Source organism: Perca flavescens, chromosome 1 (assembly GCF_004354835.1).
Source record: "Perca flavescens isolate YP-PL-M2 chromosome 1, PFLA_1.0, whole genome shotgun sequence".
Lineage (NCBI taxonomy): Eukaryota > Metazoa > Chordata > Actinopteri > Perciformes > Percidae > Perca > Perca flavescens.
This window is the reverse complement of record NC_041331.1, coordinates 16,035,606-16,055,187: the sequence shown is the minus strand read 5'-3', so window position 1 is coordinate 16,055,187 and position 19,582 is coordinate 16,035,606. Positions and strand designations below refer to the sequence as shown.

The 19,582-nt window shown below is 40.5% G+C and overlaps 1 protein-coding gene across 1 annotated transcript in view; it reads right to left on the bottom strand.

Moving 5' to 3' along the window:
* Positions 1 to 8,101, bottom strand: part of fbn1 (fibrillin 1) — a 65,742-nt gene extending 57,641 nt beyond the window's left edge. The window contains exons 1-7 of the mRNA XM_028583490.1: positions 8,027 to 8,101; positions 7,768 to 7,860; positions 7,236 to 7,524; positions 5,456 to 5,538; positions 4,234 to 4,332; positions 3,408 to 3,503; positions 2,687 to 2,782 (exon numbers count right to left, since the gene is read on the bottom strand). Coding sequence (XP_028439291.1) covers positions 2,687 to 2,782; positions 3,408 to 3,503; positions 4,234 to 4,332; positions 5,456 to 5,538; positions 7,236 to 7,426 — 565 coding nt within the window. The 5' untranslated portion in view covers positions 7,427 to 7,524; positions 7,768 to 7,860; positions 8,027 to 8,101. The remainder of the gene's footprint in view (positions 1 to 2,686; positions 2,783 to 3,407; positions 3,504 to 4,233; positions 4,333 to 5,455; positions 5,539 to 7,235; positions 7,525 to 7,767; positions 7,861 to 8,026) is intronic.
* Positions 8,102 to 19,582: the final 11,481 nt, after the last annotated feature.

Below are 19,582 nucleotides of genomic sequence, written 5' to 3'. Positions count from 1 at the left end.
CAACCAGTTGCCAGGTATCTACTTGAAGCCTACATTATGTGCACTACCTGCAACAACAAAGGTATACGTGTATATAGGAAAAAAGCAATTACAGGAACTATGGAAAGATACATGGCGCCCATATAAGCTGAGTACAGCAGACTGTGTAAAGAACTCAAGTTTCTCTTTTCATCTGATTAAGGTTTATGTGTTATTACTGTCGGGCTGCCACACATAATCCATCTGACATAACACCTGCTCATTACAGCTGCTAGCGGAGGAGAGCAAACACTAAAAAACACAGAGATCTGAGCATGAAATAAAGCAAATACAAGGGCAGCACTTAAACAGGCAGCTGAGGTAAACAGGGAGAGGCGGACAGCTGTAGGGTGAAAGTGGTGTCATTTCATCCGTCATCTTACTGTCTTTGTGTGAACTGCATACAGCTGGGGGATCCACCCATGTCCTGTACATCTGGGAGCAATACCACATGTTCACATTTGCATATTATGGTAGCTGTTTCAGTAAACATGCATGTTAATATGAGAGCAGACAGTTTGTTGGGACTCTCATTAGTAGGTGATATTTTGTCAGCGCAGAGGTTCAGTAACTTTTTGAACACAATGGAAATGTTGGCTTCCTCATTGAACGGTAATTTTTTTGCCCAACAACAGCCTCGGTGTGAACAGGAGGGAAGTCTGCTGGAAAGTGGGTCAAAAGAGTTTCCTAGATTAAGTCCAAAGTGTTTGTACACATTCACGCACAGGAAAATCTCTCCACAGTTTCCATATGCACCTTCCCCAATCTACACCTCGCAGATGGTGTTCACAGCATCCTTACATGCCTTAACATATGCGTAATTTGTTCACATGCATCCGTGTATGCATGTGTTTGTGTGTGTTTCCATGCATGTTTTATGGGGTTTTATATCTGGGTGGGACCTTCCCTATTGGCCCGTCAGCGGATTTCTCCATCCTCCCAGGACTAACAAGTTGAGCATGCACTCAAACACACACACAGACCCACACACACTGTGTTATCTAACTACTGAGGTTTGCATTGGGCTAGAACAGAGCCTGATAGGGAAAAGTCAGTGAGGCATTAAGAGACAAGAGAGCCCCTCAGCTGACTGACCAACTTCCCTGTTGGGCTCTGGCTGCTGACTTATTGACTGTGTAACTCACGTGTTGCCACGTTTCAGGCCAGTATTTCACCACCTTCCCAAGTGAACTCAATGGCGTCACACCGAAAGCTCGACTTTATTGCTAAATGACTGCAGCAGGAGCAAAGAACCCTGCGTGCAATCAGCAGCAGTTTGGCTGTATCTCACCAATCCCACATTCTGACCTAAATCGCATTTGTAACCAACAAAGAACATGTTGATGTACCAGGCTGCATTAACACTGCAATCAGCTGTGCCTGGTGGTGGGAACACTGGTCAGCAGATCACCAGTCACCAGCACAAAGTCACACAGCTTTGCATTAGTAATGTGTTTATGTTGAGCCCTGATTGCACCAGGATCTACTAATCAACAACTAATCAATTATACATGTAAAAGTATAATGACACCATGTACTGGCCAGTTAAGGCATATCTAAATACTGGATGTGAATGACAGAAGATGGAAGTCAGTCTCCAAGCAGCTGTTCCCAGACACACACACACACAGACACACACACACAGACACACACACACACACAAAAAGTCTGCCTGTTTCTCTCATAGAACAACACCATCACTATAGCAGAAAGGAAATGACCAATCATAAAGCAGCAGACAGTGAGTGGCCAGTTGCATGTTTGTCGCCTTACATGGCAAATTATGGCAAGTTAAAAAAAAAAAAAAAACACAAGACACAACTGCAGAGCATTTCAGAGATTCCTTGTGTTCCCTGAAAAAATATAAACAGAAGATGCTGTGCGCCTAATTTGAATTCCTCAAACGTCTCACAAACCCTTTGGCTTCCACAGGAAAGAGTGGAAACAAAAGTAGAAGTGTGCTTCAGCAGATAAGACCTGGTGCTACCAGGCAACCAGATAGGGTCCCATTACTTGAAGAAAACACTGAAGTAAACTAAAGGGCCGATCCTCATCCAGACCTGACAGACAGGCCTCAGAAGCATGACCTTGCTAAAAGGGACATTACTAATTAGGAGCACTGCTGCCAATCCAAATATTAGCTTTACAAGGTCAGCCCTTGGACCTCTACAGGTCATAATCATCACAGACCCCCAGCACATCCACAAAACACATACACGCACGTTTCACTCATAAACAGCGCAGGCCACTCTTGGTTTGAGTGTGCTTGTATACTTTGGAGTCTTGGCTCACATGTGCCAGAGCGCAACCACAGGAGGTTGGGAGGTCTTCAGTTAACAAACAGCGCACATGTAGAAAGACATTACATTCCCCAGAGCATCGTTTCAGAGCAGATGTGGAAAATAATGGACATTTCTGAGCTCAAGCTTGACATGCAAATGTTCCACAACAAACCACATTCCTGGAGCCGGTGGCATGACTAAGCAGGAATTGTCTTCAATCACAAAAAACAACCGCCATTCAGCATTGAGTCACGTTTTCACAAAAGCAACCCATGTGGCTTTGAAAACCACTTTAGCAGTAGTGAGTAGTGAAAGTAGAGCATAGTGACAGTGTGAAGTAAGATGAGCAAGAGAAATGCTAGTACTGCAATTGTGCCGCTCATTACCTCTCTCACACTGAGCCCCAGTGAAGCCGTAGGTACACACACATCTGTTGGGAGCCACACACCTTCCTCCATTGAGACAGCCATTTTCACAAACCGCTGGAGAAGAAAAGAGAGAAAAACAAACAATGACACAACACTGACATGAGGATCCTTCATTACGCAGGAAAACAGTGCACACACAACTATGGTAAGTATGCAAGTTGAATCAGGAAGTTGATCTGTACACTGTTATAGATGTTTAAGAGTTTGATTAATAATTTTCCAGTTTGCCTTTGTTTTTCCTTACAAATAAGTCGTCTCATCAGACTGCACATTTTTCGCCTTAACACACTTAATTTCAGAAATGTGGCCATGAGCATGTCTCAGCAAGTAACTTGGTAAATACAGAATTGTTATTACTAATAGAAAGGATTGTCAAAACTACAACAATCTAGCAGCTCTGAGGGGCTGTACTTGGGCACAGCAGCTTTGAGCTAAATCTTAATGTTGGTATTTAGCATACAAGCCCACAATGACAATGCTAACATGCTGATGTCTAGCATGCCTAATGTTTAACATGCTCACATCTTAGTTTAGCATGATAGTATGCTAACATTTGCTAATTATCAATAAACATAAGGAAAAACATTAGGTAATGGAGGTTGTATATCTTTGTCTTAAATCTTAAATCATGTAAAAGTGCGTCACAGCGGCATTTTGGATTTTTCAGAACGATCCTTACGTTGACCACAGTGGTTTCCCACGTAGCCTTTCTGACACTGGCAGTTGTCCTCAGCACATGTTCCCCCGTTCATACATCGAATATTACAGTGCTGGACTGGGGGCACAACAACACAAACAGACACACACAGAGCAATGTTGGGAGTTAAATTCAGAGTCAACAAACATATGTTGCGTATTAGATTTACACTATCAACAGAATGCACTCTGAACTTCGAAAGTCATGTTCAGATATAATTTCCTACAAATTTGTGGTGTGCAAACAGATGAGCGCATTGGGTTGAAGCGCTGTGAGCTGCAAGAACAGCAACATGGAGGAAATGTTGACTGTGGACGTCTTCCAAAGCACACACACACACACACACACACACACACACACACACACACACACACACACACACACACACACACACACACACACACACACACAAAAACCCACGAGATTGACCGCTGTTTGCAAGAACGTGATTGCAACATATATCAATTGCTTGAAGGATGTTTTTAGGAGGTTCGTTGGCTTAGTATCTTATATTTTTGTGCCATGCTAGTTCATGCTCATAACTCATGAGGAGGGGAAGAAAACATCTAAGAAAACAGATGCAAATGGCCCCGTGTGGTCTGAACTCAAAAATAATCTGAGCAAATTATAATCTCTTTCACTTTAATCCTATCGTGAAAAAGAAATGACAAGACTGTATGTTTTCTATAATCTTTCATCTGTCACTGCTTGTCATTATTGTTACTGCATGGTGATATGTTTTTTCTTCAGATTACAGCTCGTTCAAAGGAGTTCACTGCCTGGAAAGGGGGAGGTGCTGTTTAACGACCTGACTTGGATCCACAGGATGGGGCGGTCTGGCCGTTGGGGCAGGTGCACATGTTGGGTCTGGAGCAAAAACCATCTCCACATGAACTCCGGCAGATCGCTGCAAAGAGGAACATGACACTCAGTCAAACAACATCAAAAACGTTGTTTGTCAGGTGCAATATAAAATAACAATAACAACAATTTCAATAACTAAATGGTGGCAGGATTTGTCTTGATTGTGCTTGAGAGGAAATCCATGATATGAATCTGTTGCTTGTCAGCCTCACTGCAGGTTTTGAATTTCAGTTTTGAATTTCATTTGGGGAAACTTAGGCCATGATCTAAACCTCATACTGATCTCTTATCTAGAATATTTCAAAACCCAAACAGACCACAGTCCAAATATGGCCAAACCTTCCTTTTAACCCTCATCATGGTTTAGTTATAGAAGCCCACTTGGCAACAGTGTCAAGCTATTTTCTTCTTTAAATGTGTACTAGTGTGTGTTTTTTAGTTGGAACTGGCTGTTTTTCGCTCAGTTGTTCTCTCTCCCACAGACTGTTTTTGGCATGGTCCTTTGCCCCTAGCTCCCATCAGGTAGAGTCCAGCCACTGACCCCTACTCCCTGAACCCCACTGCTAAACAATGTCATTAGAGCCGCGACAGGCGTCCGGCCAGCCGAGCAGCCGGACTGCAAACACACAACTGTACTGCCTCTCAGAGAAAGAGAAAGAGAGAGAGGGAGTAAGAGAGAGAGAGAGAGAGCAAGAGAGAGGAAAACAGAAAAAGAAACCATTTCTACTTCTACTACATTACCAGAAGAAATGGAACAAAACTATAATGACCAATTCCCACTTGTTTTATGTCAGCTTATTGCCATCATTAGCCACACCAACACATTGTAATAACAGGTGAGTCAGATAATATTGGCTAAATCAAAAAAGAATTGCCATCTAGAAAGCATGTACTTGTTTTTATTATTTTGCATCAGAACGTTTTTAGAGTATTTCAAATTAATGAATATTCAAGTCTGGTCTGAAGGAGTCATCCTGTTAGAGTTTTTTTTCCCAACAAAGTAGCAATTTTCAGTTTATGTAACATGCAGTGGCTTTGCATCCCAGGTGTATAATACTCTGTGACTGGATGGCTCCAGTAAGAAACAGCAGGGTGCAGGATTCTGAAAACTCAAAGTTCTACCTGACCTAAATTTACAACGGTAGAGGAATGGAGGTGATACTCACGAACAATGCACTGGTTTCCTCCAGTCAGAGTCTTCCAGCCTGGGCAGCAGTAGGCGTTGTTCCTTGAGCCACACACATTCGGTCTGTGGAAGACGCAGCATCAGAGGGTCAATATTCCATGTCACACAATTCAGATCCCTCTCATTTAAGGTCCATTAAATTCATATAGACCAGTACTAATGGAAACTCAATGATTACTGAGCTATAAGAACTATAAGAATAAAATATCCTGTTTCTTGACCCCCTAATGCAAAACACCTCATCAGACGCATTAGGATTAATAGCATATTGCCCAAAGACACTTCAACAGGATCAAAATCCAGTCATCACAAGGTCACTTCCATGTCACTTAAAATTCCAGTGATGTTTGTAAAAATAGAAAACACACAGCCCCTCCCAAAATACTAAAATGATATGTTCACAATTCCCCCCCCCCAAACAAAAGCATAAAATGTCCACTGCATATCTATTGCATGTCTATCTTATATTTATCTATTACATCTTTTGCAATAACACTACAGTAAACATTTTTTGCTTGTGACCCTACTGACTTTTTATTCCTAAATAGGAAAAACTATGAAGGATTTCGCAATTATCTAGTGACCCCCGAGATAACCACTGGACTGTGTTATGGAGTGTGCTACTTGCGGTTTTCTTGCTACTGTCAGGCAAGGCCTGTCATGCAGCGTTTGGCACTTCCCAATACAAAATATTGTCGGTGAGGAAAATATTATGCTGCACAAGGTGTTTTAGGGAATTTGATGCACCTGTAAAAAAACAACAACATTCCATCTGACATGGAAGTGAACACCTGGGCCATCCTGCCACCTACAGGTCTGTGACAGGCCTACATATGTGAATGTGTAACCACCCACTGGGCATATATTGACCTAGGGGTCAGTGTATATACTGTACAGTGTAACTCCAAACAGATCGGCGTGGTGAATAATGAAGCCTGTTGGATCACTGAAACATTCTTATACTGATAAGTCAGCGTGACACAGTATGCAGCTTGAATGCACTTCCTGCCTCTGAACCCAGATGTTCTGATAAATTAACTTAAAGCATGTCAAATAAAACTGCCTGTGGAGAATGTTCATTGAGCTGTCTACCGTGTGACCTTCATCAGCTGTTTGCTGTCATCACTAGACACAGACATTATTTCTTTTCTTTTCTTTTCTACTTTCTGTCTTTCTTTCTTTTTCTCTCCCTTTTTGTCACGCGCGCGCGAGCGCACACACACACACACACACACACACACACACACACACACACACACACACACACACACACACACACACACACACAACCTTTCCAGCAGTGACCCACTGTGTACAGCTGCAGATGTGATTTATCCACAAGTGGGGTGTGGTGTTTTTGGCCAGAAAGAGGATTAGGCTGTTAGTCTCTCTCTCTCTCTCTCTCTCTCTCTCTCTCTCTCTCTCTCCCCCCCCCCCCCCCTCTGCCACAGCCACTCACGACCAATGGTCTCCATTGTTTGGATGTAATGTATTACAGTCAGCAGGAATGTGATATTCTTGCCAGTATTTAATTACTAAACTTTGCTCCAAACTTCCCATCACAGACAATGTCGCTTATGGGTCTCAGTCTGCCTTATTAAAAAAGGTGCTTTCTGACCTTCAATGTTCTACGGAAGAACAGACACCTGGATCAAGATACTCATAAATTAATGGGGGAGATGAAATACAGTGGAATAAAAAAAAGAAAAGAAAAAAAAAATCCCAAATTGGAATAAAAGGGACCATCATAGTCACATTACCCTCTGAGGACGTCCGACCCTCCCCTCCTCTTGGCCCTGCTGGCTCTGGAGTCGGTCTGCTTGGTCGTCGGCTCGCTGTCCTCGGTGTCCACCACCTCTGCAGCGTCTCCAAGCTCGGCGCAGAGCGACAGCAAGGCCACCAGAGCCACGACAAACTGCAGCAGCCGTCCTCTACACTTACTGTCCGGCATGTCCACTCTCAAGTGTATCCAACTCCAGTGCTCGGTAGAATCAAAGTCTCCTAAACTAGTTTCCCAGCCCCGTCGACCTCTGCAGTCTGGAGTCAAAGCTGCAAAACAATACAAAAAAAAAAAAAAAAAAAAAAAAAAGTTTGGAAAAGGCGCAGAGGAGAGAGCAGGAGATGCTGCGCAAAAAGAAAAAAACAACAACTCTGTTGCACTTTAAGAGGTGGCTGGTGTGATATCACTTCTACCATTATTAAGTTAGAAAACCATCCAGCTCAGAGTCGCAAAAGCATGCAGTGTAGGAATGATAATGTGCACAATTGCGCACGAGGGAATCGTTACTTTACCTTGTCTCCCGAACAGGAGATTCGCCTCAGACCCGACAGAGGACTACTTCACTCTTACTTGCAGGTATTGCTGAATAAACGTTTAGGAGAAAACTGCGGAGAAGGAGAAAAGTCACTCAAACCTTTTGCTGAGCTGCTATAAATAGATGCGCATCGTAACTTTTGGAGTCTGCTCGTGCGCATCCAGTTGTGTGTTGACTTTGCACAGATAAGTTAGAGGAGCTGATGCATTCCAGAGGATGAGAATGGCAAAACTCACGGTGTCTCTCCCTCACAGCAGAGCTCTTTCCTCATCCCTGTCCTGCTCAACTTTCCCCAAAACTTTTTTTCCCCCCTTTCTTCCTCTGCTCTCGCGATACAAAAGCTTGAGTGCAAAAATGCACAAGTTAAGCTCTGGACCTCTAGCTTGGACTTTTACTGTTACAATAACATTAAAGTCAACCCAGATACGTTTGGAAAGAGAAGACAGAGCTTCTAATACACTCAAAGTGAAATCATTAGTAATCTACTATGAGATGTTTGCATTGTTAAAGACAATGCACCTGTTTACTTTTTACTGTGAACTGTGGCATGTACCACCTTCTAACAAGGACATTGATAATACGTTCTAACTAATGGCTTTATTAATGTTGATAAATAATGTATTAATTCTTTCTAGATCAGTTATAAGCCATAAATAAGAACAACTTATACCAAGTTTTGAAAAATCCCTTTTGCTGGTATCTATTCTTATCTGGTAGAAGTTATAAATGTTAGTAGCCATTAATACATGCGTATGGGTTTCTCACTTTCTGATAACCTATCAAGTCTGCAGGTGTAAATGCTTAAATAGACACTTTCGCAAAATCACAATTTTGTCCCAGTGAATGAAATATGAAAACAGTTTCATTCTTCTTCATTTGGTGTTGAATTATGTCCTATACATATTTACACTGTGCGTACTGGATGTTTTAAGGAATTTTGTCCAGTGCAGTGATAGTTTTCACACACAGTGCTTCATGTCTGCAGCCACACCCAGCAAATATAGAGTCAGCCTGGCTCCTCTCTCAAGTATGCTATCACTCTAAAAACCGCTTGACACTGTATATTCCACAACCTTGGTTTCTACTATCTTAGTAAAGAAAGCTTTTTTACTTCTTTCTTCTCCTCAATATTATCATCCACATTCTCCTCTCACACATGAACAAATGAAACACAGCCTGAGCATTCACTTAATCCTAGATTTTATGTTGATTTTGCACATTCGATTTTATAGTTTTTGATTAAGACAATAGTCAAATGAAATATGATCACGACAGAGCTTTGCAAGTAAGTGCAAGATTGAGACGAAACTTTGGATTTTCTGTTTTTGTTGACCCACAGCACCGTGCGTCTGAGCCGCAAGCCCATTTTTTCACCTCTTTTGTAAAGAAGATGGCGGTGACCTGCCTAAGCTGCTCCAACCGGCGTCTCGACTTTTGTAGTATTTCATCTGGTGCACAGGATAGTGTATATATCATTAACTTCCACAACTTTTCTTTTCCATCCTCTAACACTCAGGTTGAGGCACGCATCTCCACTAGCCTCGCTGACATCTCCAGTTGGATGCCTGCCCACCAGCTCAAACTTAGTCTCAACAATACTGCGCTGCTTTTTTCCCCCTGGAAAGTCCTGCCCTGTGCAAGGCCTCTCCATCACTGCTGACAAGACCACGTTTACTCCTGAACAGACTGCCAAGTGCTTTGTCTGTTTGTCGAGACAACCCACTGTCAGGCAGCACCCAGAGAGCAACCACGGAGCAATACAGGGTTGCTCTTAATAACCGGCATATACTTTTTTAAATCTGTGTCCTTAAAAAGCATCTTTATTTTTTCTATACTCATGTCCTGTTTGGGTTACTGCAACTCTCTCTTTGATAACCTCCCGAAACACGCCCTGTAAACAAACCCCCAACCACTCCACCAAAATATTGGAAGTTGCTCCATTTTCAGTTTCATAAGTTTCTCAATTTACTCCCTTCGTCAACTCCCTTTCCTGCCTGTCCATGACCTTCTGTATGTAATTTGAAATTCTGATGCTTTCTGCTCTTTTTACCTCCTCATCATGGTCCAGACTTTTTATTGCTGGCTCTTCCTCTGCAGCTCTCCTGGTCAGCACTTCACCCAGTCCCAACCCATCTTTCTGCTAGCTGCATACTGTAATGGAGGGGGAAAAAAAACTCAGCACCCTTTCACAATATGTGCGTTACTTTCTTTTATGCATGTTAATGAGCTCACTTCTGGATGGTAATATTCCAGATTTTTAAATGCTGATGACACAGTACTTCACTAATATGATCCGAATGCAAGCATTATTAAATCAGAACTCTCTCCTGACTTCTGTCAATAGTTAATTCACCTTATTATTAATGAAAAAAAAATAACCCAATGCATGTCTTTCAACTTGTTTTCCTTGTCTGTAATATTCATCATTATAGACTGTTGTAGAAAATTACAAATATCTTAACCATCATCTAGAGGTGAAAGAAGTATTCCGATCTTTTACATAAGTAAAAGTAGTAATACCACAGTGTATAAATACTCTGTTACAAGTAAAAGTCCTGCATTAAAATTAAGTAAAAGTATAAAAGTATTACCATGAAAATATACTTATACTATACTGTATATACAATATATATACAGTACAGGCCAAAAGTTTGGACACACCTTCTCATTCAATGTGTTTCCTTTACTTTCATGACTATTTACTGTACATTGTAGATTCTCACTGAAGGCATCAAAACTATGAATGAACACATATGGAATTATGTACTTAACAAAAAAGTGTGAAATAACTGAAAACATGTCTTATATTTTAGATTCTTCAAAGTAGCCACCCTTTGCTTTTTTTGATAACCCTGCAAACCCTTGGTGTTCTCTCAATGAGCTTCATGAGGTAGTCACATGAAATGGTTTTCACTTCACAGGTGTGCCTTGTCAGGGTTAATTAGTGGAAGTTATTCCCTTATTAATAAAAAAGCAAAGGGTGGCTACTTTGAAGAATCTAAAATATAAGACATGTTTTCAGTTATTTCACACTTTTTTGTTAAGTACATAATTCCATATGTGTTCATTCAGTGTTGCCTTCAGTGAGAATCTACAATGTAAATAGTCATGAAAATAAAAAGGAAACGCATTGAATGAGAAGGTGTGTCCAAACTTTTGGCCTGTACTGTATATATACACAGACGTGCTCATATTTGTTGGTACCCCTCCACAAAAAAAATGAAGAATGCACAATTTTCTCTGAAATAACTTGAAACTGATAAAAGTAATTGGCATCCACCATTGTTTATTACATATTTAATAGAAATCAGACTTTGCTTTTGATTTTTTATTCAACATAATATTGTAAATAAGAAAACAAATGAAAATGGCATGGACAAAAATGATGGGACCGCTAACCTAATATTTTGTTGCACAACCTTTAGAGGCAATCACTGCAATCAAACGTTTTCTGTAGCTCTCAATGAGACTTCTGCACCTGTTAACAGGTAGTTTGGCCCACTCTTCCTGAGCAAACTGCTCCAGCTGTCTCAGGTTTGATGGGTGCCTTCTCCAGACTGCAAGTTTCAGCTCTTTCCATAGATGTTCGATAGGATTTAGATCAGGACTCATAGAAGGCCACTTCAGAATAGTCCAATGTTTTGTTCTTATCCATTCTTGGGTGCTTTTAGCTGTGTGTTTTGGGTCATTATCCTGTTGGAGGACCCATGACCTGCGACTGAGACCGAGCTTTCTGACACTGGGCAGTAAGTTTCACTCCAGAATGCCTATAGTCTTGAGATTTCATTGTGCCCTGCACAGATTCAAGGCACCCTGTGCCAGGCGCAGCAAAGCAGCCCCAAATCATAACCGAGCCCTCCATGTTTCACTGTAGGTATGGTGTTCTTTTCTTTGAAAGCTTAATTTTTTCGTCTGTGAACATAGAGTTGATGTGACTTGCCAAAAAGCTCCAGTTTTGACTCATCTGTCCAAAAGACATTCTCCCAGAAGGATTGTGGCTTGTCAATATGCATTTTAGCAAATTCCAGTCTGGCTTTTTTATGTTTTTCTTTCAAAAGTGGAGTCCTCCTGCGTCTTCTTTCATGGAGCCCACTTTCGCTCAAAAAGCGACGGATGGTGCGATCAGAAACTGACGTACCTTCACCTTGGAGTTCAGCTTGCATCTCTGTGGCAGTTATCCTTGGTTCTTTTCATACCATTCACACTATCCTTCTGTTCAATCTGGGGTCAATTTTCCTCTTGCGGCCGCACCCAGGGAGGTTGGCTACAGTTCCATGGACCTTAAACTTCTTAATAATATTTGCAACTGTTGTCACAGGAACATCAAGCTGCTTGGATATGGTCTTGTAGCCTTTACCTTTACCATGCTTTTCTATTATTTTGTTTCTGATCTCCTCAGACAACTCTCTCCTTTGCTTTCTCTGGTCCATGTGCAGTGTGGTGCACACAATGATACCAAACAGCACAGTGACTACTTTTCTCCATTTAAATAGGCTGAATGACTGATTACAAGATTGGAGACATGTGTGATACTAATTAAAGAAACTAATTATTTTGAAATATCACTATAATCCAGTTATTTATTATCTTTTCTAAGGGGTACCAACAAATGTGTCCAGGCCATTTTAGAATATCTTTATAGAATAAGCAATAATTCATCTCTTTTCACAGCTTCTTTGCTTTATTCTATGACATACCAAAGGCATGCAAGTATACATGATAAAATAGCTTTCAATTTCATCACTTTTCAGGAGGAATGAAGCATTAGTTCAATGAGCTGTAAGGGTACCAACAAATTTGAGCATGTCTGTATATATATATATATATATATATATATATATATATATATATATATATATATATATATATATATATATATATATATATATATATATATATATATATATATATAATAAAATTACTCATTATGCAGAATGGTCAATTTTAGAATAATGTTCATTACATTATCACATTGTAATTATTGATTGCATTAATGTGTACATCACTTTAACGTTGTAGTTGGTTAAGGCAAGACTAATTTTAATTCCTTAATATGCTGCTGGGTAGGTTGTAAATTTCCCTCTTGGAAGTCTTATCTTATTTTATCTTGATGTATAAAATTACATTATCATTTATTTGTTGCTAATTGTTTGTGTTATTAATCAGAATCTGTAAAGTTATCAAATATTGTAGTTTTTAAGGAGTAAAAAGTACAATATTTGCCTCTTTTTTCTGTGGAGTAGAAGTATAAACTATCAGAACATTGAAATACTCACGTCAAGTACAAGTAACTCACTTAAACCTAAGAACAGTACATGAGCCAATGTACTAGTTAGGGAGTTTTTCCCTATCCAAATTGACGACCAAAGGACAGAGGGTGTCTGTCAGATTGTAAATACCCTTGAGGCAAATTTGTGATTTGTGATATTGGGCTATATAAATAAGATTGACTTGACTTGACTTTCCACTAATGCTATCGCCTGTTATTCCTATCACCAAAAAGCAAAATCAGATGTTACTTTACTTATATGTCAAACAAGATTGATTCAAGATTCCTGTCAAACCTCTGCTGTGGATTTGTTTATTTAGATGAATTGCTCTGTCACCAGGCAATTTCCTTGACCTTCCATCATTGTACATACTGTAGCAGCTGGTCACAGGAACAGTCTCTTCCATCATGCACTTTGTAAGCTAATTCTAAAACAAGACAGGGACTCATTAACAGAGCTGTTAATCACCATGGTTTGGAGTAATTAATACTGAAAGCTAAAGATCACCTTCTCGTCTTTCTTCTCTCTACTACTCAGTTAGAGTTCACTGACTGAGAACTCTCTTTTTGGGACGCTTGGACTCACATCCCTGCAAACGATCATAAAGGAAGTAATATAATAGTCATAGTAAGTGATATAAAAATCTAAATGAGAACTCAAACGTATCTTAATATTGGACTTGTTGTAAGATCAGAACAGCTGTACTGTAAATTGTATGTATAAGTTGGCAGAAGAGACAAAGGGTTCAGAGGAAAGGATAAAAGGTCTGGAGTCGAGGAATGAGAGAGTCTGGGGGAGAGGCAGAAGGCATAAGTAGTCACTGTTGATTGGATTGTTTTGACAGTAAGACAGCCTCTCCCTGGTCGTCTCTCTCTTGCTCTGAGCGTAGCTAAAGATCCACCTCTGAAACATAGGCGTGACCTGGGTGTGAGGAGCTGAGATGAGGGTGAATACTCTAGCTAAGTCTTCGAGAGCAAAGTGGTTTGGGGTGTGTTTGTGGGAGTCAGAGACAGCTCACTGGCTTTGACACTCTTGATATCATCGACATGCTTTTATTGCAGCCTTATCTTCAGTCAGCTGTGGAAAGTAACCACATTCACCCAAGTACTGTACTTAAAAGAAGAGTTTTATATTTTGGGAAACATGCTTATTTGCGTTCTTGCTGCAAGTTAGAAGGAAAGATACCACTCGTGTCTGTATGGTAAATATGAAGCTGGAGCAAGCAGCCAATGAATCCGTATGTATGAAGATACAGGCGGTGGACAAGATTAAAGCAGTAGTTTGACATTTTAGGAAAAACGCTGTTTTGCTTACTTGCCGAGAGTTAGATGAGAAAATCGACATCTGTCCAATTTCTTGAGCATTTATCATTCTATGCTACTTATTGTCCTATGCACTGGTTCTCAAACTGGGGTACATTTACCCCAAGGGGTATGTGAAGTGACGTAGGGGGTACACAGTGGTACATAGCAGGACTCAAGGTTGAAAGTCTGAAGGGGTACGGGACTATAAAAAGTTTGGGAAATGCTGTCCTAATCCATTACATTTCAGAGGGAAATATAATATATTTTTTACTCTATTATATTTACATAAGAGCTGTAGTCAGCCCTGTAATAATGATCATTTTATAAATCCCAAATTGGATCGCAGGGTTTGGGGTACAAACGTGTTAATCCAAACTGAGATTATTCCAGTAATGGCATGATGAGTAGTTCTCTAGTAAGATGACCATTGTGTGTACAATTGGTGGAGTGCCCTACATTAAACATTATACATTAAATTACAAGACACTAAATAACAAGCACACTGATACTCAAACACAACACTCACACACACACACACACACACACACACACACACACACTTGAGTGACGTCAGAGCTGAGTGTACTGCAGGATTGTTTCTTGTAAAGCTTCAAGTCATGGTCCTCATCAACAAGAGGTAGTGTGGGAGAAAACTGATGCCCAGCAGCAGAGCAGGGTTGTCCTCTACTCTTCCTCAACACAGAGAAGGTGTCATTTACAGTAAGACACCAACTCCCCAACCTTCCTTCCCCCCCCACCCACCTAAGCGTCTCACCCCATCCTCTTCTTAGTTAATTCCCTTAATGTTACTGAGCGTGGGTTTCATTTTTGGGAATGTTTACTCCTCTAGCCTGAAATGGCTGAACTAAAAAGCCTGAAATAGAAAGACTGAAACCAAGGTTGGATTAACATTTTTTATAGTGTATTGCGATTGTTTCTGTGACGTATTTCAATGCCAAACACCAGGCAATCAAGTTATTATCATCTAATAATAACACAACTCATGTTCTGTAATTGACTTGCTTCTTGCTTTACCGTCCACCACAACAGAAGCTCATTCTTCTCTGGCTACGTCACAAATATTCTTTCACCAACTCATTTTCTGTATTTCATATATCCCAAGGCAGTTTTTAATAGCTTAGATTGAGATTGTCTCTCACTGTGCTGCGAGCAGTAACTGTAGCGAGACTTTCTCACACTGTGTGTTGTCTTTGGCTCCAGCAGCCACGGTTCATTTCCTTTTGTCTTCTGCAGCACAACCGCTGCCAATATTCATGTGAAATATTTCTAGAAAATGAGCTGCAGCAGAAATGAGTCCACCACCCCCACCTTCCTCCTCTCTCTCACTCTTTCTCACATGCACGCACACACACACACACACACACACACACACACACATGCACACGAACACAAACACACACTCACACACACACGCACACACGCTCACACTCTCTCTCTACTGTATGTGTGTGCATGCATGTGTGTAATGGGGTTACTTGTGATTCTGGAGTCTGGCCTCCATTGCTTTTTTGTCATGAGGTTAATGTAATGATAGAATTCTATCAACTGTTTGGGCTTGGCTGTCTATTATCACATATGGTCTCCTTCACCAACACACACATTACACATATACAGCGCACTGCTGCAGCACAAAATCAAACATAACCACAAAGTAACTTGGAGGAATCCCTTTTCGCCTCCAAATGGATCATTTTACTTGTGTGTACCTAGGCGCTGCATGAACTAATTTCCCTTAAAAATTGTTGCCCCAGAGGAACAGAATAGAATGTTTTCGGGTCATAAAAAGTTGTAATTGTTCCCTTTCATGGTGAGGATGCCTCTATTGAACAACAGCTATGAGGAGGAGGAACACTGCGTTGACATTATGAGTCATCTCTAAGTGCCCTGGGAGCAAAGTTTAATAGCTGGTGTACTCACCCTGGATGTTTCTCAGCCACACTCTGCCTGTGGCGTCACTCCTGATTGAGAAAACAGAACATTGCGTTAGAACACCCCACATGGATGCAGAAGAGTAGTGAGAAATCCCCTCATATCCCAGATAGCAATAAACAACTTGAATCTACAATCTTCTTGAATAAAACTCTTGAATCTACTGGTATAAACACCCAGGAGTGTAAGCACATACAGTTTGGAGGTGTAGTAAGTTTCTTACGCATACATACACCCAACGCACAAATAGAAGGGACTTCAAAGGAATAGGTTAACAATTCGGGAAATACACTTATTTGTGTTCTTGCTGAGAATTAGATAAGAGGATTGATATCACTCTCATGTCTGTCTGTTAAATATGAAGCTACAGCCAGCGACCACTTAGCTTAGCTTAGTTTAAAGACTGGAAACAGGGGCAAACAGCTAGCCTAGCTCTGTTCAAAGTCCAATCTCCACCAGCAGCACCACCTACCAAAATCCACCTACCAGCACCTCTAAAGCGCACTAATTAAAACATTATATTGTGTTTGTTTAATCCATACAAACACCCAAGTGTAAAAATGACAACATTTGGTTTTACCAGGATTGTGTGCTTGACTTTTTCTCAACCTGAAGCAGTGACTTCCTGGAGTAAGCTTCACAGTGATGAAAAAACTGTGGATTAAACAAAAAGGATAGAAGTTATCTTTTAACTGGATTTAGCTGGTTGACACACACAGAGTGTCATGACAATAAGCGTAATCTCCCTGGTTCACGTCTAGCTGGGAACCGTTGTTTCCCTGGGTCAGTGTTAAAATCACCCACCTACACCTACTACTGAAGTAATACTCCTTTAAAACCTACCATCTCAGGGTGCCCTGATAGCTCACCTGGTTGAGCATGCGCCCCATGTACTACGGCTCTTACTGCAGCGGCACGTCCTATCATTAAAGCCACAAAAAATTATCTTTAAAAAAAAAATAAAAAATACCATCTCAAATGTTGACAAAAGTTGCAATTTGTTGCAATTGAAATGTGAAAATAGCCCTTACCAAATTCTTAAAATGTTAGTTTATATCATGATATACAGTATAGCCCTGGGAACATAGGGATAACCCTGTTTCATGTCTGCCTCTCCACTGTCTGATATACAATAAAGGTGAAATAATAAAAATGTATCCTTCAAAAAACACACACATTAGCCCAAGCTGACCAGTCACAGTTCTTGCAATCTCCAAGTGGCAAACCTGCTTATATTTTGAAGGAGGCACACATCAGTTACGACGTAGCTTTGGAGTCTAGCTGCCCTCGCTACACAATAACCCCATTAACGCACAAATAAACGTAATAATAAATAACCTAGCTAGGGTAACTGTTTTTCTGTGCTCCCAGTTTTAACGCTAAGCTAAGCAAACCATCTCTTGGCTGTAGCTTCATATTTAACAGACAAATATGAGATTGGCATCGGTCTTCTCATCTAACTCTCAGCCAGAAACTAAATAAAAGCATATTTCCCAAAATGTTGAACTATTGCTTTAATAAAGCCTACTCATAAGGTAATGCCTTGTTGAAATACACTGCAATAAATACTATCTTTCGGTGTTGATTCAGCTTTATGGTAATTTTCGAGGCTGTAGTTTGTGATATTGAACTGTAATATATTATAAGGGGTTCGTGTTATTTTGTCCACACACTGTGTTTGAGTACACTCAGATTTATTCAAGGTCTGTCCCCTGTGGGGCACAATGGATAGTATTTTTGGCTTAAGCCATTTATCCAGGCTGGTCTAGCAGCCCACTTATCTCCCCTCCATGTGATTTATGCAGAGTCAGTGTCTCCCCACACCAATCTGACCATCTTAGGGATGGAAAACATTCCCTGTTGAGTTTTCCCGCCAGGGGTTCGCCGCCACCATCTGGCTCAGCACAGATGTAGAGACCCATAAACACACTCATTGCAAATAGACACATAGAGAAATATACACACTACTCCAGTAGTAATGTGATTCCTTTACATTAGGCCATCATTTCAGATATAAATACACTTTTATTACAGAAGGGAGAAAAGAAGAAGAGGAGGTGAGGAGGATGTCAGAGAAAGTTGTTTTCAACAAAGATACAGTAGATTAACAGAAAAAGAGAATACAGACCCTAAGTTGTGTTGACATTGGCTTTGCTTGTTCATTGTTTGGGATCCCATGGACCCCACTACTGTATGTGTAAGAACAAGACTGTACAGCAATGCTAGCAGCTCTGTACATTGCTTTGAGCTAAATGCTGATGTTTAGCATGTTCCCATTCATCATAGTTTGGCAATGTTATCATTTGCTAATTAGTGATAAACACATAGTAGGCTACAGCTGAGGCTGCTGGGAATTAAATTGGTTTTGGGAAAACTGAAACTTTGGCCTGATGATGGTGCAAGGTGACAAGTCAGAGGATCACCAAAGTTATTACAATTTATCCTGAAGGGAGCATGAATTTCTGTACAAACTTTGGTGCTTATCCAGATGATCTTGAAATTTTACTGGAAACTGTGAAAACTTTTGTCTGCTGATGGCACTTTAAAAAAAATTCAAGGCGTCATAAAAGTCAGTAGAATTAATTCTCTGGAAAGCATGGATGTCTAGACAAAAGTTAATGACAATCCATGTAATAATTGTCAATCAATATAAAAATTGATATGTAAAGGGATATTTCACCGCTGGAAAGATGAATATGTATTAAATTGGGTCATTTATGTAGTAGAAATGTAAAATATATTTAGAAGTTGGTGCCTTCTAGACCGAGAAAAGCCAGAAAATGTATTTTTGACAACAGACAACAACAACAACAACTCCCAGAATGCACTTGCTTCGCTTTCCTAGGAGTCCACTCCCAAGCCACGCCTATTGGTTACAAACATAGACAGTGAGGAAGTCAAGTCAACTCGAGTATGTTTTATTGTCATTTCAACCATATACACGAAACAACGTTACATCGTGGCTCAAGTGGTGTTACACATTTAAAACATATAAAAACGACATTATATAAAAACAACACATAAAGTTCAGCTAATGCATTGGTAGCATTAGTGCTTGGTGGGATGTAAACACAGAGTATAAACACAGCCGTGAATTAGTTTAGTTTCAAGATGGCTGACACTCTGCTCGCATCGGGTTGTGACAGTCCCACCCGCTATGGGCAGGTTGAAAACATGCGGAACTAGCTGGTAGTCCATAGCCTCTGGGCAAAAATGCCTCCGATGATGCTAAATGACGATTTTTGCGTCATCAGAGGCTTTTTTCCAG